The 22,230-nt window shown below is 42.6% G+C and overlaps 1 protein-coding gene across 4 annotated transcripts in view; it reads left to right on the top strand.

Moving 5' to 3' along the window:
- The window catches only part of bsnb (bassoon (presynaptic cytomatrix protein) b), a 62,964-nt gene that overhangs the window by 29,800 nt on the left and 10,934 nt on the right, over window positions 1–22,230 (top strand). The window contains exons 4-6 of one of the 4 annotated variants that reach the window (XM_028964948.1): window positions 14,191–14,655; window positions 15,097–20,166; window positions 20,203–21,384. In XM_028964948.1, the coding sequence (XP_028820781.1) occupies window positions 14,191–14,655; window positions 15,097–20,166; window positions 20,203–21,384 (6,717 nt within the window). Of the gene's footprint in view, window positions 1–14,190; window positions 14,656–15,096; window positions 21,385–22,230 lie in introns of all 4 variants that reach the window. The other 3 variants (XM_028964949.1, XM_028964947.1, XM_028964950.1) reach the window with 3 other exon arrangements.

The raw sequence follows: 22,230 nt of genomic DNA on the forward strand, positions 1-22,230 counted from the left end.
AGGTGGAGGGTGGGGTGGGGCCAGCTTGTGACCACGGTACCATGTACTAATGGAGCTAATCGGTGTTAGCTGTCGGTGAAGCAAATTTTTAAGGTGAGGGATGTGAAATTCTTTGGGCGGGCAAAGCATGAGAAAGTGGAGGTAACCTCGTACAATGGGGCCAAATTCCAGATTGGGCCATCTGAGCTGTCGCTGTCTGAATGCTGGAGCAGAATAACCAAAGCACTCTTTACACCGATTGCCATTTCCAGCAACTGCAGGACCAGTACCCATTTCTCCACTGCCCCGTTGAGCAGCTTGGTGATGTTATTGCCTCAATGGCTCTCATGGAAACCAGTGGCCAGTCCTCTTTAATTCAGTTTAAGTTCATCAATCGTGTGTAAGCACCACTCTTTCTGCAGAGAGAAGAGTTTTTTTTTTACAACTCGAACATCCTTGGCACCACACGGGTCCAGGGTGTTGACCATGTACCTGAACACTGTGTTTACAACCACGTCATAGGGGCGTAAATGCACAACTGAATCCGTCCTTTTTGAGCATGAAGCGAGGTGGTACGCGGTATCCGGCGTACTGTGGCAATAGACTTTGGGTTCTGCTGTACTGTATCTCGATGGTTCCTGCTTAAATGAGCTCCTGATCTTCCTGATTGTTTCCAGCTGTTTATGATTAATTAATTAATTCAAGTATCCAACTGTACGTCGCCATCTACAGGAGTGGAGGTTGTAGTTGCACGCTGATCACACTAAATAAAACACTGAACAGCACCACCCGGTGGACTACATTTGCATACAAAAATATTGATATTTGGTGTTCCTGTATTTATACTAGTGCGTAAGATATTGGTATATTATGCTGTATTGATTTCCCTCCACCTCTACAATAAATCATTACAAAGTTTGTTAACTCATTATTGAATCCATTTTGCCATTAAGATTTCTAATGAGGCTTGTTATTTTCTTATTAGTTCAAAAATTCAATGCTTGCTTGTTACAGAGGCACTGTAACAATAAAATAATGGATAGTTAAAACATTACATTGCAGTCCATGCTTTTTAAAGTCTATACAAATGGTCTGCACATAGGAAATTTGTCACGGATAAAATTTATGAACTAATTCGAAAGATCAATCATTTTATTTATGATACTCTATAAACAAATCAGCAGTACTGCAGCCAGGAATCAGTGTAGACCTGCAGATAGTTTAAACAAGCAGTTACTATTATTAGCTGCACCACTTTTGTTTGATGCATTTCCAAACAAAGGCATAATTGTGGTTATTTGGTCTTAGATGGGGTGCTGAGACCACCAGCCCACTGCTCCCAATTACGTGATGGTGTTCTGTTGGCTTGTGGGGCTTCTGGATATATTTGTGTGTATGTGTACAGTGTGTTCTTGAAGAAATGGCCTGGAGTGTGTGATATGTTTGAATCAGTCTCTGGCCAGTCACATGCATGTTGTAGTCTCTTGATGTTTGAGTTGTTCAAATGACTTTCAGCAAACATGTGCTGACCTCATGCATCACCTCTGTTGTCTCTTTTTGTACTCATTTAAATTATGCACCATTCTTATGTCTTGGGGTCCTTTACAGTTGTTCTAAAACCCTTAATTGCTGCTTTAAGGTCATGCCGACAATGCTGCTTGTTCCACCGCAGCTGCCCGCTGTTCCCATACATTTACACTCACACAATCGTAGAGAATGTTCGGCTTGTCTCCAGATGAGGTTTCACATGAAACTGCTTCCCTGTTCAATGCACTGTCCCGGATAGTTAATTTATCTGTGAGTGTGTTTGTATGTGTGTGTGTGTGTGTGTGTGTGTGCAAACAATATAAAAAGAATAGAAACCTGCCCCATACCAGCAACAAAGAAAAGCGAGAGTTTGGTAGGTCTGCGTAGTGATTGGAATAGCAGTCTTGAGCTTTACCATATGTTTATGAACATATAAACATATTTCAGTCTTATCAACAATTACCTGCTAATTTGCATTTATTAGTTATTCAGGTCACAATGATCACAATTAGAGATTTGGGCCATTTGCTTGCAGCCTTTTTTCCAGTGTCTTCCAAAATATCTTACTGATGTATCTTCACAGTTTTAATTACACATATAATCCTTTTATTGCCTTATATTCTTTTATTCATTCGTTTTTCATTTCCCCTTATACTGGTAGCGACCAGCAAGCCTCAGAGACTCTAGAGCCTTTGTGGAGCTTAATCACCTCTTTTCAAATGACATTAGCGTCAGAGCCTACTAGCTGGGATAACGAGCTTTAAGAAGCCTCCAGGGTCCCAGAGCCCCCTGACTCCGCTGAGCCCCTGACTCAGCCTGAGCTGTGGTGCTGGGAGCAACATCTCCTTGAAAGGACTTATCTCCTCATGTGTGCCTGCACTTTCACTTTCACTGGCAAGACCTGCATGCAGTAATGCTTCACCTTATCATCTTATGCTGCTGAATATCACTTTACATTTGCTTAAATGTGACAAAACGTATAGTAAATGCTGTAATAGGTCAGTCATTTTTCAGTATTTTCAGAATTTCAAACTCAATACCAATACTAAGGAAAATATGCAATAGTATTTTTGTTACCACGGCAGGCGAAAAGACAAAAATTTAGAATAACTAATATTGATACTTTTGGAAATGAATAGCGAAACTAATACTCATTTACAAACCTAATGTTTGCTTTATGAACTTTGTTGGACAACTTTCATATGCAAAATGATATTCCCTCTGTAAGCACCTGAACTGATCTTGTGGTAGCACATGGCCTATTTAGATATCACAGACGTACCTGTATTCAAGTGGCGGGGTGGTGCTGCAGCTGTCAAGTTTGGGGTCACACACTCGCCTACGAACCAACAAGTCAAAAGGGCTTCAAAAGGGCTTTTGGTAAATGCTGTAAATGTAAATAAAATGTAGCGTTCCGGTGAGTCTGTCTCAACATGTTTCTGAGGACAAATCTGACCGTAGCTTTAATGTGAATCATACTGTTTAGAGGATGGGCCTTTTTATAGTTTTATGGTATGAAGTCATTCTTAATGCAATGACATCATAGAACATAATCCTGTTTATGGAGGATTTAGGCCATTTAGAATTTTTTTTATTCCACTTATTTTTCAGTGCGCACCCACATTTACATTTACAGCATTTATCAGACGCCCTTATCCAGAGCGACTTACAATCAGTAGTTACAGGGACAGTCTCCCTGGAGCAACTTAAGGTTAAGTGTCTTGCTCAGGGACACAATGGTAGTAAGCGGGATTTGAACCTGGGTCTTCCACACACATGCACATATGCACACTACTGAGTACCGGCCAAACTCTTTTGACAAAACATCATGCTCGATCTGATATACTTGTCAATCTGATTGGCTGCACAAATAATTCTCAATCTGAATGGCTTTATGGATACAGGTGGGGCTGGGTGATATGGCCTAAAAAATTGTTTTTTTTCAAAACCTATAACCAATTTTGCTTTCTTTACCAAAATGTCAGATACAGCACATTCTCCATCTGCTTTCCTTTTAAATGGGGTATGGCTATTTCAGTATACAGTCCCTGACAAAAGTCTATATAATCTATTTTGTAGAAACACCTGCTATTAACATGATAATTCATCATTTGGTGTTAGAAATAGCTCATATGGAAAGCTTAAACCCTAACAAATTATTTATAATGCATTGAAATGAATTAGTTCAAATTAATTTATCATTTAATCAAGACAGAAACGCCAAATTTACTGCAAACACAAATGTCAGCAAATTAAGTAGTGGTGCTGTGAGATCCAAATTTAACATCTTGAATGACTTCCATGAGCTTGAAGGACTGCATCCATGCATTTTGGCAAGGATACAATTTATACAATTGATTTATTTATTCCATGCTTCCTCTTTCAACCTACCCCACACATGCTCAATGATGTTCATGTCCGGTGACTGGGCTGGCCAATCCTGGAGCATCTTGATCTTCTTCGCCTTGAGGAACTTTGATGTGGAGATGGAAGTATGTGATGGAAGCTCATATGACAAGGCGACAACACTTATGTCTTTGCAAAATATGACTCAATGGGCTTTACCAAGCTTTAAATATTAGAATACTTTTTGACAGTTTTGCACTGAAACATTATTAGAAAAGCTGTTGGGAATAAAATGAGCCATTACTTGTAAAAAAATCTTGATTAGAAATATATTTCAGCGGCACTTGAGGGCAATTTGTACACAAGTGACAAGACATTTGTCAGGGACTGTATTTGATTGATTGTTTTTTTTTGTGCTCAACATAAACAATGTGTCTTACCTGCTAGCGTCTCTCAGGCTAGAGTCACACAGATGCAATGAAGGTGTCAACGGTGGTGTTTCCTGCTCACTGCCAAAAGGAATTGTGGGTCCGTCTCCTCTTGTTGCTTGTTTTGCCTGTGTTAGGAAGTGAAATATCTAACTTTAATATTTCATATGTAGCATAAGCTCAAGCCAGTGAAATCTGTTTATGCAAGTTACCTAGTGCAAAGGCCAGCCAGTTGGGTTTATGTAGCCTGATGGAGACATTAGTGACTGAGGAGACATGGACAGTTTTTAGATGAGCTCTCCACCTAAAATACGTTCTGTCCTCGGAGTGTTGGCTGGTCTCAGAAGGGACGGGGGAGTTTAGCAGAGAGCAGAATCATTTTGAAGCTGAAACTATTTGAGGATTTTGGAGACTTTCAAGTAAACCGATATGAATCACAATTTATTGCCCAGCTCTACCTACATGCACAGTAGGTAAGGTGAGTGAGGTGAGCTTGCATGGAAAAATAGGGCACAAAAGAAACACTGAATGAAGCTTTGTCTAATTCACGTCCTTGTGATGGCAGAATATATCACATGGTGGTCACCATTTTTTCACCTGATCCACCTTACGAAGAGCTATTACTGTGCAGGAGCGGGTCTCCCTGAACTGGATTATGAAACAAATCCATGTTCACAATATTGTTTTATTGGTTAGCTAGTGTATTCACCTGCCCAATTAACATCTAGTATGAAACCTGATGTGTCTATGATGGTCTGTACTACAAAAATGACATCATAAAGCCCTCATTTGGTATGTCCTGGCCAATATGATCATAAAGTTCAATTGACAGAAGTGAAACCCTGGGTTCCATGCTTCAGGAGAAAAAAATGATGGAGAAAGTATAGTTTGTTTGAGGCTGAGTAGGTGTGCAGGTTTAGCAAATTCAATCCAGAATTCAGAAATTCAGGAATCGTTTCTTTATGATTTGATGAGCCAAGATCTTAATGGCCTAGCGGTTAAGGAAGCAGCCCTGTAATCAGAAGGTTGCCGGTTCGATTCCCGATCCGCCAAGGTGCCACTGAGGTGCCACTGAGCAAAAGCACCGTCCCCACACACTGCTCCCCGGGCGCTTCTCATGGCTGCCCACTGCTCACTCAGGGTGATGGGTTAAATGCAGAGGACAAATTTCACTGTGTGCACCGTGTGCTGTGCTGCTGTGTATCACATGTGACAATCACTTCACTTTTTACTTTAAATCTATAGCAGCAAAGACCTGTGTTTGTGAAATTGACTGGCTGTAGGTGGGGTCCTCCTGCTGAATAAGATGTGAAAGTAAAATGCACACATTTTAAAAATTCTAAAGATGATCATCAAATTAATTTTTTTATTTCTGATTATAGGGAGAAACCTCCGAGGCTTAATCAGGTTCAAGCTCAATTTGTTGTCGCTGACACTTAAAGGCCTTGCATTAAAGCCTGGCCACACACACACGCCTGCTAAACACACAGAATATTCTTTTAGCTTTTAATTGCAGTGACGTTGGCCAGGTCATGACCACTCCACTCAGGTTTAGTTCTATTGAAGCAGACGTGGTACGTGTTTTTTTTTTTGTTGACTACTCAGGTTTCTCTTGCTATCATATGTGTGATCTCCTTGTTGCTTTAGCTGGCTGCCACTGCTGTCCTCTCACAGCCATGGCTCTCATTGACCTGCTCCTGGGAGGTCATCACAAGGCCAGATTACCAGATGCTAGCTGTACTAAGTGTATGTTTTCGGTCTGGTTTTGGATAGGGTAGCTTGAATAAAACAGAATCATTTAGTTATAGTGTAAAGCAGCTGATTTACAGTGTGTGTGTGTATGTGGAGCAGCTTCTCCATCACTGAACATGGCCTGATTATTTCAGACATTTTCAGAGGTAAATAAAATGCAAGAAATAGGACCCTCATCCAGCCTGGCTCAGAAGACTGTTTCACCACACTCACACTCAGAAACACACACTTAATCTCAATTGACATGCTATTACACTCTGACAAAATCTTATAAATAAGATTAAATAAATTTTGAATTCCACATAAAGCAGTTGCTGGGTGGAATGACCCTGACTGTCTGTACACTTGGGTTGTGTTGTAATATTTTCTAGGTATCTGTATGCTGTAGAGAGGAACTAACTACCCACCCAACCCTTTTTGCTGGTGTGTCATCAGCAGCATCTCCCATCATTCACTGTGGAAACCATGGCTCACTCTGGTGTGTCCAATGTCTCCTGAGACTGTATTTTGTCCTTAGGAATGGATCTTTTCAGCCTGGAACTTAGAGAATTAGTACAACACAGTTTTACTACACAGCAGAGAGGTTTTATGATGCTTGTTTTTAATCTCATCTTCACAATTGGATGATTAAAATGAAAGAATAAATTGTAATAAAATAACAACATGAAATCTGGCCACTGATGTCAGATGACAGAAAGCACCTAGAGATTTCCCCCAGACAGGACACATTTGGTAGAAAATAATCATGCATTATGCAGTCAGTAATGATTTGTAATGCCGGTGGGGATGGAAATGCAGTCTGGTGGGTGGGTGAGTGGGTGGTGCTTTGCTCTCTCACCGTGTGACTGTGTGTGTGTTTCTCCTGCTGACCGGACTATGGGGATGGGGCCACTGTTTTCCAGAGGAGAGACTGTTCATTTCAGGAAGCAGAAGCCTGGATATTGAACAAATGTTGCTCGCACAGAATCACAACTCACCCAACTCACTCTCCCGGGTGATGCAACTGGGCTGCTGCTCCTTGGCTCAGCGCAGGATGATCCTTCATTTCCTCTCAGTAATCCTGCACTGTGCTGCCACACGTGATCCCAATTGAAGGAGTCCCAGAAGACTGACCCATATATCTGCTGACTGCAGTCAGATCCCGGCCTGCACTGCTACAACTCCCCCACGAGACACACACACACACACACACTCACACACACACACACACACACACAGGTCTGTTGGAAAGATCTAGTAGTTAATTTGCGGAATCCTTATTATTTTACATGCTGGATAAATTGGTCACCCCCACACACACACACACACACACACACTATGCTGACTTGGCAGATACACACCCACACCCGACACATAAACTCATGATGATATACACATTCAGTCTGAGAAAGACACACACATACTATGGTTGGAATGATATGTGCTAAAAGAGCAAAACCATGATTTATGCATCCTCAACCTATGTTTATTTAACCTACTCATTATCGTTTCACAATTACAACACAAATACAGCTCAGAGTCATTATTGTGTTTAGTTAACAGGTTAAGACTAATTGTATGTCTATTGCCGGAACATGGACAGTGGAACCTTTCACTCTGGGACTAGGTGGTTGCAGAAAGTGAGTGAGTGAGACGTTTTCAGAAATAACCAGATCATCTCCCAAGTCTTTTTCCCTTTGATGTCTGATACACTGAGTGCATCATATTAACAGAGCTGATCATAAACAGAAGAGCTGATTAGGAGCCACCAGACTGTCTGTTGGGAGTGGCTGCTGTGCACTAATATTATAAAGCTCAAACTATTTCAAATGTGCATATTCTTGAATCATTTAAATCCCTGCTGCTGGAGGACCCACTCCCTCGGCACGTTTTCCTCCTCTGTATCTCCTGCCTGATGCAGGATATTTTAAACATTTGAGCAGACAATAATAAAATATCTGGTTAATAAATAAGAATGTTCAAAGTTGGAGCTCTTTACACTATCATAATCATTAGCAGCTTAATGAGATGATCATATTCTAATTTAGGGTGGTTGAGTGAATCCAAGAGTGTCAAATGCTGTCATCACAGCAACAATTTGCTGCCTTGAAGAGCATCAAATATCATAGATTGTAAACAGAAAGACTATGAAAGAAGTAGGTGTAGTGTAGTGTAGTGACCAGTAATGTACAATACACAAAAACACACAATTAGTTGTTTTGGCATTTACAAATGGATGACATTTCATCTCTCCCAGCATGTGGAGCATTGCCCTGTGGGCAGACCACATGGTAGCGAGACCCCAGCAGGGCACTTATGAAAGTGTGTGTGTGTGTGTGTGTGTGTGGATTAACATGCACAGTGTGCATCTCCCCACACAGATAGCAACAATTTCTCTCTTACTACATTTAATGTTGGTCTGACCAATGTGAAGGTTCAATAGGATGTCATGCTAAAACTTTTATGTTCATTTTAGACCTGAACAAAACTTTTTAACAGAGGCTATTATAACATTTAAGTATTGTCTGACTGAAATGCATAATTACAGGAGAAACTTGTGACTTGTAAATCACTGTGCTGCTTTCCTGGCTCATTTTCAGCTGCTAATTAGCAGGATGAGAGCAGCTTTCAAAGCCATGCCAAAAAACAGTCCTTAAAAATCTCTAAAAGAATGTCTCTAACACCCCAATTTACATGCCATTGTTCTCGGTGTATACCACATTTAATAATAATATATAATAAAGAGGAGCTGTCAATGCTGCTGAATTTATAGATATTGCAAAACAATTGTGGGAACTTTTCAGCCTTTAAATAATTGTATAGAATGCTGTTTTCTTTTCCAATATTTCTGCCCGTTATGTAATCTCCACATTTGATTGCTGTGGCACATGAGCCCACATGAGATTCTGTCTCCTCTTTGAGCCTCACACTGGAACGGAAGGGCCAGCGCCTGGCCATTGAGCAAGTCAGCATGTTGCACAGCGAGTCAGTCAGATCAATCCCTGTGACCTTTCTGGTTTGATAACCTGTGGAGTTTCTATCTGTATTTATTCCGGTAGGCAAAAGGGCAGAGCTCCAGCCCTGTATGCCTGTGTAACAGCGGAATTATGCATCTGAAGGTGGTGTGTGGAGGAAAGCGATGTTCCTAAAGCACAGGATTCTCAGAGGGGATGAAACAAGGTTAGGAAAAAAAATACTGCTGCTCAGGACCTTTGGGGGGTATGCGGTGGTATCTGGTATCAAGTAGTGAATTCAGGACCATGAAGCTGGCAGTACAGATTGCTGTTCACTACTCCCACTCGATTACTTCCCTCTGAAAGGAAGCTGTTCTCATCCAGGCCCAAAAGCTTTCTTTGCATCTACTTGTATTATATCATTACTCAATTGTCCAACATCCTGCACATGCCGTTCTCATAAAAACGAATTTTCATTAAGTAGTTCTTTCAGAAGGTTTTCTCAGCTTGATCCTGTTAAAAGCATTGTGGTCTTCCTCTGCTTTGAAAGCATCATTATTTATTTTTTCTGAATACTAGGGCAAAGCACGGTCCCCACACACTGCTCCTTGGGCGCCTTTTTGTCTATTGTGCACTGTGTGCTATCCTGCAGTGTATCACAATGACAATCACTCTCACTTTACTTCACGTTCTAATACACAATCTTGCATAAAATGTTGAAAAGAAATGTGTCATTTTCAACTTGACTTTCACTTACAGTGGCATGCAAAGGTGATTTATAGTTTCTCCTCTAATAACAAAATAGGCAATGGATTTATAAACATATGTTTATGTCATGGGAGATGGAATATGTGCAGATACGGATTCTGAGCTGAATACTTTGAGGGACAGAAAAGGAAAGAGCAAGAGAAAACACAACCACAATAGATAAAAGTTTCTCATTTGGGAAATTCAGGCAGAAGGATGATTGTGATCCAAGCAAAGTTCATACATGAGAGACAGTCAGGAGAACAAGCTGAGCACAGAGTGGGCAGAGTTCAAACGCAGGGAAGCAGTGCTTCCGCTTTTTGTTTTATTCGTTTATATATCCAAAGGTGAGTTTCATCCATCTCATGACATTGTTCTCAGGCATTGGGCCCGCCTTGCTGCTGTAACAGAGAAAGACCAGTGGTGGTTGTAGTCATTTGGTTGTGCACAAACTCAGCCCAGAGGAGATGTCAGAACCAGGAAGAACACTGAGTGGTGGCATGTGACCAGGGCCAGGTGCTGATGTCATCTGGAAGGGAAGGCTGCCAGAAGTAGTGAAGGGAAGTGATTGTCATTGTGATACACAAGAAATGTATCGTCTGCAATTATCCCATCACCCTTAGTGACCAGTGGTCAGCCAAGGCAGGCCCCCGGGGAGCAGTGTGTGGGGAGTAGTACCTCAGTGGCACCTTGGCAAACTGGGATTCGAACCAGCAACCTTCTGATTACGGGGCCGCTTCTTTAACCGCTAGGCCACCACTGCCCACTGCCCCAACACTGAAGGAGTGGTTGATGAATGGATCCGGCAGCGACCAGGATGGACTGCTTCATGACCCAAGTGGAGAACCTGTGGCCTAAGGTTTAGGGGAAGACATGGTCACTGATAGTGGTGGCCCCTCCCAATCACCTGCCCATCATTATGCAGGGGACAGGGAGCGAGGGTTATGAGTCCGAGGACGTATGATCAGGGGGTGTCAGGTTTACTGCTCTTGGTCCATTGGAGTGCAGAAGAGGTCAAGGGTTTCAAATGATAATAAGGAAACCAAGGAACATAGTCTGGGTGGCACAGAAGGTAGACCTCTTGAGCTTGACAAAAAGTCTGTGTCTGAGGACATGTTGCACGACCTGGTGGGCATGGGAGAGGTGATTTAGGAGGTCATCAAGGTATACAAAAACAAAGAGATATTTTGGCTGGTCAACACTGAGCATTTTTGTGTGAATGGAATAAAGGTACCAAAATGTAGGTTGGCTTTACAGCGGCAGTGTTCACTTTGTATGGGGAAGCCTGATCTGCACATGCTATTGGTTCATGGTGAAACTAATAAGACTGGACTGAGAAGCTGTCAAAGAGGACTAACTGTGTGGTAGTAGCCTGGTGGGTAACACACTCACCTATGAACCAGAGGACCCAGGTTCAAATCCCACTTACCACCACAGTGTCCCTAAGCAAGACACTTAACCCTAAATTGCTCCAGGGGCACTGTCCCTGTAACTACTGATTGTAAACTTACAATCAGTAGTTACAGGGACAGTGCCCCTGGAGCAATTTAGTATAAGGGCTCTGTATAAGGGCGTCTGGTAAATGCTGTAAATATAAATGTAACTGCTGCTACTGAAATGGCACTGAAATAATTTTTTCTGTGCTCATAAATTCACTATATTCAACGGTGGTGTGAAAAAGCATGCACATACCCAAGCTGGTCAAGATCAGGCAGCCACAAGGGTCTGTCAAATCACTGCAAAACAAAAGCGAAGCAGGTGAAGGCACCTGCCGTCCATATCCCCCAAAGTCTTGTATTAGAGGAAGAGAAGAGCCAACACATGCAGTTACTATCCATAACATAAGGCTGATACTTCAACTATTGCCAGCATTAAATTTCAAGTGCTACAATATGTTCAAAAATAATGATTCTTTACTAATTCATTGCTTATTTGATTTCATTTGATTGATTGACTGATTAATTTTATTATTATTATTTATTATTATATTTATTTTATTTGTTTATTTTGAATGGCCCTATTTAATGGACAAAAGTCATGATACCTGTTGTATTTTCAACACTCCTTTCTTTTACTTGTTAATGAGCTCTTCAATAAGGGTAGTAAAGGCTTGGAGATTAAGATGAATAATGGTTGCCTATGCTGTGGGTGAAAACTACTTGAAACTGAATAACTAAATTACCATGGAACTTCTTTTTTTGATTGGTAGTAAGGTGAATGAATCATTAGGATTTTCCTTTTCTTTTTACTAAGACATATTTGAAAGTCTTACTTTTGCAATAGTATCAAATGATAGCTTCATTTTTAAAAGTGCCTCCCGTCTGCATACGCTTGTGTACTTTCCCTTCCTCCAAAAGTGATAGTGAGATGTAGCTCTGGATTGTGCAATAGTAAATAGCAGACAGAAGAAGAGACTGAAATAGGCATGCATCAGACACAGGAGGTTTCAGTGTATGTCAGAAACACAGTGACCCACTGGATGATTTTCACACTGACCCATCCATCTGCTGCAGCACAGTCATAATCCCTTTTTTTCTACTCACAAATCTCTCTCCCTTCTCTCCCTTACATTTCTGCCACCATTTGGTGGTGTGTGCGTGTATGTGTGTTGTCATAGGCATTAATCCTTTCTTCTCCGAGAGAGTGAGACCATAAATGCTGTTTGTGGTGTTTATGCTCACAGTTGCTTTAGTGTGGAAACTGTAACGTCTGATTTGTATTTTTTATGCAGGTTTTGTATGGTTGATCTCAATAATCTGGTTGGTTTAATAAACCCCTCAACCTCTCTAGGACCTGTCAACAGATCTATGTTATTGTGTTCAGTTATTGCATAATAAAGCTGAGCTGTCCTTGGTGCTGATTCCTGGGCTTTTAAGGGGTTAAAAGACAAGCCCCTCTGCTATATGCTCAGCTTTGTTACATGACAAGCCTTTATTCCACATAGACTTATGGGAAGTGGGAGAGCTGCATGGGGAAGCAAAAGCATCCCTCCTGCAAGCAACATTTGTTTGCTTGTCCTGCAGTCTTTATGCTGTATGCTTCATTTACAATCTTTACAGAAAAACTAAGTACACACCCTATCCTGCTATTACCCCTGCAAGCCGAAAACTAAATCTTGACATTCTATGTTTATATAGATCTTATAATGGGTTCATTTAATAAATCTTTACACAAACGTACATTCAGTCTGCGGTCTCATACACACATTAGTGTCTGTGCCCACACAGCATCTCTCACACACACACATTTGCACGCAGTGCGTTCCCTCTCATTTTGATTTTGCTCATAAAATGCAGAAATGCACAGATGGTTGGTTCAAAATGGCCCTGCACCTGTTTATATTTAGCTCTTCTGAATGCTTGGGGGGAGATGAAAACAAAGCAAATGCATCTGTTCTGTGCACTGACAACTTCTTCAACGAGCACCAGTTTTGCTTTACCAGCCGGCAAACTTGTGTCTGGAGTTTGATTTGGCCTGGGATTACATAAGACCTGGACATCAGCCAATCCATCTCCTCTTTCATTTTGACTAAAGGAGCTGTCTGTGATTAATTAATCCTTACTGTTCCATTTTTCAGCTTTGATACCCTTAGCATATTTTAACAGCTCTATTCATCTTCATAGAGGAATGTTTTCATAATCAGGTTCATTCATGTGTACCTCTGCATATGAGTTTTTCTCTTTTACTTGTTCATCCCAACTAGGCTGTTGCCCTCTCAGTGGTCATATTTCAACTTTACATAAAAACAATTAAAACACACACCCATGCATGCACACACAAGTGTTACAAGGTCTGAGGATCACTGAGAATGACTGTGTAACAGAAAAATTCTCCCACTCTCTTCTGTCGTCTGCTGATGAACTCCACATGTGTCCAGTTACCCATTTATAAAAGGCCGCTAGTGTTTCCAGTCCAGGTTGCTTGTCTGTAGTGTAGTTGAGTGTGTTGTCTCTATTGAGATTTTCACATCTTCTGAGCGTTGCTTTTGAGGATCCTGTGCTGTCACTTTTCAGAGGAGAGTCAAAGGGATGTACAACTTGTGATTTGCTGCCTTAAATACCTTTTCTCATGATTGGATACAACTGGCTATGAAGTTCAAGGCTATACGAGCTAATCCATCCAATGAATCTTAATAATAATTGCACTTCCTGTTGTGTGCCATATAATCAGAAATGGGTCTTTGTGTTCCTTTAGTATTGTTTTTAATGGTATGTAGTATGTTTGGAATGTCTTGCCATGACATTCTTTTCTCTATATCATAAATAGAAACAGCATGAACACAGGACCTTTCCTCTTTCTCACTTGCTACTTTATCAATTGACAGTGTCAGTGGTGATCCTGTCAGATGTTGATCTACCCAATCTTCTGACAGAATATTGGACTTTTGCAAGGAAATTCCAGAATTACGGAAACTATTTATTAGTTTAAAAATGTTAAAAATATTAGAATATCTGATTCAATTATTTTCTTATTTTCAGAAGAAAGAATGGCTCTGTCTGACCTGTCAGACACAGAGGGCTGTGTCTGGGGGTCTTGGGGAATCTTCACCTCAGGTTTCTGGTTCAGTTGGATCTCCAAGGCATGCAGTTCCCCTCAATCAGCAACAGCCTCAGCAAAAAGGACCCATTCAGCAGGCAGGGCTAAGGCCCACTGGCCCTCAACAGCAGAAACCTTCTGGAACTCAAGTAAGTGAACCTTTCTCTCCTGGAAAACAAACACGATCTCAGAGCAAGGGACCTGTGCAAATGCAGGCCAATAAGCCTGGGGCTCACCCTGCATCAGTGGATACCAAGGATGCTAAGAGACAAGAGCAAAGTATGAAGCCTAAAATACAAAAAGATGTGGAGCTGAAACCTTCGCCCAAGAAAGGATCATCAGAAGTAACCATTGTGGCTAAAGACCAGAAGAGAACTAGTGACATTCAGAAGTTTAAACATCATGACGTGAGTGACCTGCTTTGTCTGCATGGTCATCTTCGTCATTCATTAGTTTTGTGCCTAATCACCAGTACCCGGAGTTCTTTGTAGTCCTAATTTCCATCAAGATTTGCATGACAGTCATTATTACTTTTGTCTTGGTGAAACACATAATTTACAGCAATATCTCTTCCAGCATCATAATGCATGTGCTCATTTAACATTGGAATCATTTGTCAATCAGAATTGTCTCCTATTTTTAGCATGCTGAATTAAAGCATTTTTGCCATGTTTTGTTTATACATATTTTATTTATTTATATGCAGGTATGTATTGCATACATATGAAACCATGCATTGTTTAAATCATTTTTATAGTGTGAACATGCATGTGTAATATATACAGTGGATGCCTATTTGCATATGTTTATTCAGTTCATGGCTGATGGATCTTTTTCTCTTTTGTCAGGATTCAAACAAGTCAAGCACACAGAGCTTGAGTGACACTGGCTATTCTTCAGATGGGATCTCTAGTTCGCAGAGTGAAATCACTGGCCTGATCCAAGAGGAAGAAGTAAAGCTTAGTGAGAAAGGGATTAGTCAACAGCACAGTCCACCGAGCCCTTCTGAAATCACAAAGCTGGAGAGTTCTATGCGCCCTCTGCTAGAGTCCAAGACTCCTTCAGAGCAGGTGCGTGGCAGGCATTCCAAGGACATGGATGACAAGCAGCAGAGGCCTCGATCACTTACCATTTCACAGGACCAGCAGAACAATTCTGATGAGGAGGCTGCGTGTGAAGTGTCCTCAGATGAACTCAGCTGCAAACTACGTCATGATTATGTGGAGGATAGCAGCGAAAGCGGCCTTTCACCTTTACCAGCTAGGCAGAAGAAATCGAAGAAAGACCTGACAGATGAGGAGTTCATGAGGAGACAAATCATGGAAATGAGTGCAGATGAAGAAGAGGTGGGGGATGATGAGTGTGGATATCAGAAGACAGGAAAGAGCCACAAAAAAGCAGAGACATTGAAAGAAAAGCGTCGCCTCACACAACACTCTAGCAGCTTTGAGGAAGACACAAAAGTAAGTGATGGTGCATTCAAAAGTGAAAATGATGATGTTATGATGACTTCTCAAGGAGGACTGAGACGATTCAAGACCATTGAGTTAAATAATACAAACAGCTACAGTCATGATATGGAACTCAGTACAGAGCATGACCTTAGAGAGCCAGAACTTGAGATGGAAAGCCTGACAGGGTCACCCGAGGAGAGGTCAAAAGGTGACTACTCCTCCACTCTCCCAGCGACTACTCCAAGTTATACCTCTGGCACTTCACCTACCTCTGTATCATCCATGGAGGATGACAGTGATAGTAGTCCCAGCAGAAGGCAAAGACTAGAGGACGCCAAGCAACAGAGAAAAGCCCGTCATCGCACTCATGGACCTCTCTTACCCACTATTGAGGATTCATCTGAGGAAGAAGAGTTGAGAGAGGAAGAGGAGCTCTTGAGAGAACAGGAGAAGATGAGAGACTTGGAGCAGCAGAGAATTCGTAGCACTGCCAGGAAAACCAAAAGAGATAAGGAAGAACTTAGGGCACAGAGACGCAGAGAAAGGTCTAAAACTCCTCCAAGCAATCTCTCTCCCATTGAAGATGCATCTCCAACAGAGGAGCTAAGACAGGCAGCTGAAATGGAGGAACTTCACAGATCATCTTGCTCAGAATACTCACCTTCAATGGATTCAGAGGCTGAAGGATTTGAAGTTGGCGGTACCAAGATTTCTAAGTCTGGCAAAGAGTACAACCTACCAACATTCATGTCCCTCTACTCCCCCACAGAAAAGTCATCTGCCACATCACCATCTGTTGACAAGTCACTAAAAAGTGCCGAGGAGGTCTATGAAGAAATGATGAGAAAAGCTGAGATGATGCAGAAACAGCAACAAATGCAAGGGAGGCAAGGCCAACAAACTAACAGTGCAATCCAGCAATCCAGCAATCAAAGGCTGAAACAACAAACAGGCACAGCTCAGTTGCCTAGAGAAAAACATTTAGACACTGGATCTACAGTTTTAACGCCAGGCTCAAGTCCCACCCAACTTTCTGCACCTGTTTCACTAAGTGATAAAAATGGCACAAGTGGCAGAAGTATCCCTACAATGCGGGTGGCGCAACAATATTCTGGCCAGTCCCCTAGAACTACAGCTGGTGCTACTGGTGTACCCACTGTCACCTCTGAGTCCAGTGCCCGTCAGTCTGTTCGAGGCCAAGGAACATCCCAGGGTGCATCACCTGATCCCAATACATCGTCATTAACCTCAAAGGTGTTTTCGTATTTAAAAGGGCCTAGTCCCCCAATCTCTCCCTCAGCTTCACCCACACAGAGTCCCACTCATACCCCTAAGCTGCCCTCACATGGTGCAGGTGGTCATACTTCAGCATATAGTTCCCAAAAACCACAGCAGACTGCATCACCACGCCTTGCAAGACAGCAATCTTCCCAGGATTCCCCTGTCATGGTGATCACATTAGGATCTGAAACTACAAGCCCAGCAAAACCAGTTACAGTCAACTCATCAACGTCCCCTCTGTCTTCACCAACAAAGCATCAGCAGCACCCTATGAGTTTGCCAACGTCTCCACAATCTCACTCCACCTATCACTCACCTCAGTCTGGTTTCCAGAAAGCACAAACAGCTGAAAGATTTAAGAGTGGTGGGGGTACAGTATCTCCAGCAAGTTCTTACAGTTGTGGATCTCTGTCCATGGAAAATATCTCACTTTGCAGGATCTCTTCTGTTCCAGGAACTTCTAGAATCATAGAGCAGAACCAATTGCCTCCAAGCAGTAATGTGGTTGACCTCAGAGCTCCCATGAAGCCTGCTCCAATTATCATGACAGAACAGGGCATGGACCTAACATCCCTGGCATCTGATACACGAAGATATTCCCTGGGTGCCGAGGCTCCCCCAAGTCGTCACACAGCTGTTCAGCCTCTCATCATGAATCTCAATTCACAAGAACAACCTCATGTCACAACACCAACCACAACAACAGTCAGCGTTACTGTGGCAGCCTCTATGTTCATATCACAGCCAAAACAACCAGTAGTTTATGGAGATCCACTACAAAATCGGGTTGACCTTGGCCAAGGTGTTGGGGCTGCAGTTTGCCTGACCCAGTCCAAACCACCCATTACAGATTCAAGTATTCCAAAAATTGATGCATGCTTGGAAGATCTTGGCATTCAACAACAGGAGCTACAAAAACAACAACATAAACTACAACAGCAGCAGCAGATTCTTGAACAGCAGCTACAGCAACATCAGCAGCAGGCTGCTTCTTTTGCTCGTTTCAACCTGGCGAACCAAGTCCAGCCAATATTGTTGAAAAAAGACCTAGTGGTAAACAAGACTAGTGGTGGAGTTGCCCAAACACTAGCTACTGCCATTCATCGAGTATCTCCGCTGCCTCCCCAGCCAGCAGCTGCATCTGTCTCCTCCTCCCCTACTCTCCCACATGATATCTATGGAGGGGTAGCTTTGGAGCTAAAGAATAAACCCACTGTTGTGAATCTCTCAACAGGCAAACCACATGTTGTGATGATGGTTCAGCTAGATGAAAGCAGTGCATCACAGGGCGGCACTGTGACCCAGGTTCTCAAAACAGAAGAGTTGCCTCCTCCATCAGCCCCTGAAGTGCTTGATCTCACTGGACCACATATAAAGGCAGAAAATCAGGTAGCCTGCTGTGATGTTGTCTACAAGCTGCCTTTTGCTGGTAGTTGCTCAGGATCATTTGGTCAGCGGCCAAAGACAGCAGCCACGGATCCAAACCCTACCACCGATTCTGCCCAGACCGTGCAATCCATTTTGACGCCAAATTTGGGTCAACCTGGAAAAACAGTGAACATACAGGGAAAGACTGAGGAACAGAAACCATACCCTTTACCCCATATTGGACGGCTGCAGCCATCTATGTCAGACACAAACTTGCAGGATGCAGGACTTAATTTCTATCAGGCCACTGAACCAAGAGACCTGGCAGTAGATTTGAGCACTATAAAACAAGCTCAGGAAGGAGGCTATCTGGGAATGGGAACACAGTATGGATCTTACACAGATCTTCGTCACCAAGGTGATGTTGTCGGACAATTGTTACCTTTACGGAGGTACGGTTCTATGTCTAACATCAGTGCAGAATATGGTGGCCACTCATCTCGTGACTCAGCAGGCCCACAAGAATCAAATGTTGCACAGTTCAGTGCAACCACAGCCAGAGAGATCAGCCGAATGTGTGCTGCTCTTAACTCTATGGATCATTTTGGTGGACGTTATGCCAATAACCCTGAGCTTCTGCAGTATGCTGCTGGAAGAGGGGTAGGCCCTATAGGTAGACTTGGTCTACCACAAGGCTTGGCATCTGTTAGAGCCAGTCTTCTATATGGCCCTGATGGTAGACCAACTGTAAACAGCCAAGCTCTAACTAATCTTATCAATGCTAGACAAGCAAGTCTACGGGCCTTGTATCCTTCTGCCATGAGGGGAGCTGATGGTATGATATACTCCACCATTAATACCCCCATAGCCTCCACATTGCCAATCACTACTCAGCCTGCATCGGTTATACAACCCATTTTACAAGGAACATACAGTGGTGTGACTGCCGTACCACTGGCTAGTCTTACTAGGTTGCCTCATGTGTCTCCAAGGATGTCTCTGACTGCTCAAGGTCCTTATAGATATCCAACCCCGAATAATTTCCCAACAACAAACCCTATTTCTGCACAGGAAACCAGCACGGCAACACAGGAAACACCAGTTTACCTGGGAAAGCCTTCAGCTGTTGGGCCAATGCCTACAGCTCAGTCTGTTAACAATTTGGGTGCACCCACTTGTGTTCCAATAAGTACTATGCAAGGTCAATCTGCCATAGCCACCACAAACCAGCTGGCTCCACAGCATCATATTCCAGTTGAACCTAAAACAGTGTTTCCTCCCACTCAAACTCAAATTCAGCCTCAAGCTCCTCAAATTCAACCTCAAATGCAAACACAGATTTTGGCTCAAGGTCAATCTCAGTCTGTTCCTCAACCTCTGACGCAAGCTACAGTACAGCCACAAGCACAACTGCATAGCACCGCTTGCAAAGCTGATAAAGAGGGTGAAGATGAACACTTACGGCAGCAACAAGAGCAGCTTCTGCAGTTGGAGAGAGAGCGTGTCGAATTAGAAAAACTTCGTCAGATGCGTTTGCATGAAGAACTTGAAAGGGATCGCCTTGAGCTTCAACGGCATCGTGAGAAAGAGCAATTGATGGTACAGCGAGAGATCCAGGAACTGCAAAATATAAAACAACAAGTCCTACATCAGCAGCAAGCTGAAAGGGAAACCCAGTTGGTCATGCAGAGAGAGCAGTTAGCTCAGCAAAGGCTGCAACTGGACCAAATACAGTCCTTACAACAACAGCTACAGTTACAGTTGGAGGAACAGAAGAGGCAGAAGACTGCAGCAGTAGAGGCGGCTGCAGCTGCAGCAGCTGCCGAGGCTGCTGCTGCCTCAGCAGCTGCCGCAGCTGCAGCCACAACTGCCCAAAGCTCCATACAAGGTGTAATGCTTGCAGGGCCCCCCCCACAAGGATTTTCCATCATATGTGATCAGAGCGGTAGGGTGATTAATCAAGAGGGTCAGTCTGTGCAGTTCTGGCAGCCATACACGGATGGCCAGGTGGTTCAAGCTGTAGTTGCTGCAAGGTCCATACCCAGTTCAGCTTCTGAGATGTCACTGAAAAACAGTGAAGATCGTGGTGATGCAAAGGCTATGAAGAAGCAAAATTCCATGCCTCGACTCAGAGATGGGTCAGAAGATGAGCCTCAAAAGAAGATTGCTGACTGTAGTGTTCAAACCGATGATGAGGACACAGAGGACAGACTGATAATGTCACGTCGAAGAAGAACAAGGCGCATTGCGGACTGTAGTGTTCAGACAGATGATGAGGACCAGGCAGAGTGGGAACAGCCTGTAAGGCGCCGGAGATCAAGGTTCACCAAACACTCTGAATCCAGTTCAGAGAACAAGGCTGATGCAGCATCTAAGGTCACGTCCAGCATTGCTGTGCAAACAACTAATGATTCTTCATGTCAGACTGAGCCTGATCAGCTGGGAAGAATATCTCCTGCAATTCACATAACCATGGCTGAAACATCAAAAGTTGAACTCCTACACTATATTTCTGCACCTGAAAGAACTCAGAAAGGAGAAAGTCTGGCCTGCCAAACTGAACCCGAGGCCCAATCCCAAGGTGTGGTGACCCCTCAGCTAAGTGTACCCACTACTGTTAGTCCATATTCCACAACACTGCATCTTGTTGGTGCAACCCCATCTAAATTTGAGAGAAGAAAACCAGATCCATTGGACATTGGGTACCAGCAGCAGTCCTATCAGCAGAATGAGTCACCATCACGCCAGCCACCAAAGTCTCCTCAGGTCCTGTATTCCCCTGTGTCTCCTCTGTCTCCCCATCGCATGCTGGAAACGACTTTTGCTTCAAGTGAGAAACTCAATAAGGCCCATGTTACGCCCCAGCAAAAGGCTTTCACCACTGAGTCTCCTCAGCGGCACCAGACCCTTCCAAGGCCCATAAAGAGTGTGCAGCGGTCAATGTCAGACCCCAAACCCCTGAGCCCCACATCTGAAGACCCTGCCAAGACGAGGTTCTCCATGTATTCAAATCAAGGTCTCCCCAGCAGTCAGGTATTTAGATATTTTATAATATTTGTGATATGGCAAAAAAATTATACTAAATAAATGTGTGTGTAAATAATAAATAAGTGTGTGTGTGTGTGTGTGTGTGTGTATGTGTGTGTATATATATATATATTCACACACACACACACACACACACAGACAACACAGAAACATAATTTTACAGTGATTTAAGTGAACAATGTGAAGGTATATTTGTAAATTATAAGTAGTGTCACTTTAATTCTTCATTTATTTGATTCATTTATTATTCTTCATTTATTTGATTCTGCCATATTTAGTGAAATGTCTTTATAGCATGCAAGATTACCGTCTGACTTCAGGCATGATGAGCAGCTGGTCTATGTGAGGTCTGAGGCTCTAGTCCTTAGTATACTTACAACCCATGGAAGGTTGAGACGCTCATTTTAAACAGGGAGATTTTAAGAAGCATTTTATTTAGATGGTGCATAACATAATTTTTTCTTCATTCTCCCTCATTTCATCTTATGATCATGGTTGCCAAGAGTTCTGGTGATTTTTTGGGGGGATTTTTAATTACATTCTGCATGGGTCTGTGCTTTTCTGGATTTTAGTAAGTAGCCAGATAATGCTTACTTTAATTACATATTCATGCAATGTGTGCATTTTGCAATATGCAATTTTTGTTTAGTTTTATTGTTGTAGTTGAAGTTATGGAATATGAAGCTAGTAGGCATGTGTTTGTACTTATTGTTTGAATATTTAGAAAGGTCTGCTTAATATTTTCCATTGTCAGTGTAATATAATCTGAATTTTTTCCCCATAGATCCCCATATTGGCATGTGCAGTGCAGTGATTTCTTAGTGCATAATT

This window comes from Denticeps clupeoides, chromosome 2 (assembly GCF_900700375.1).
Source record: "Denticeps clupeoides chromosome 2, fDenClu1.1, whole genome shotgun sequence".
NCBI classification, from domain to species: domain Eukaryota; kingdom Metazoa; phylum Chordata; class Actinopteri; order Clupeiformes; family Denticipitidae; genus Denticeps; species Denticeps clupeoides.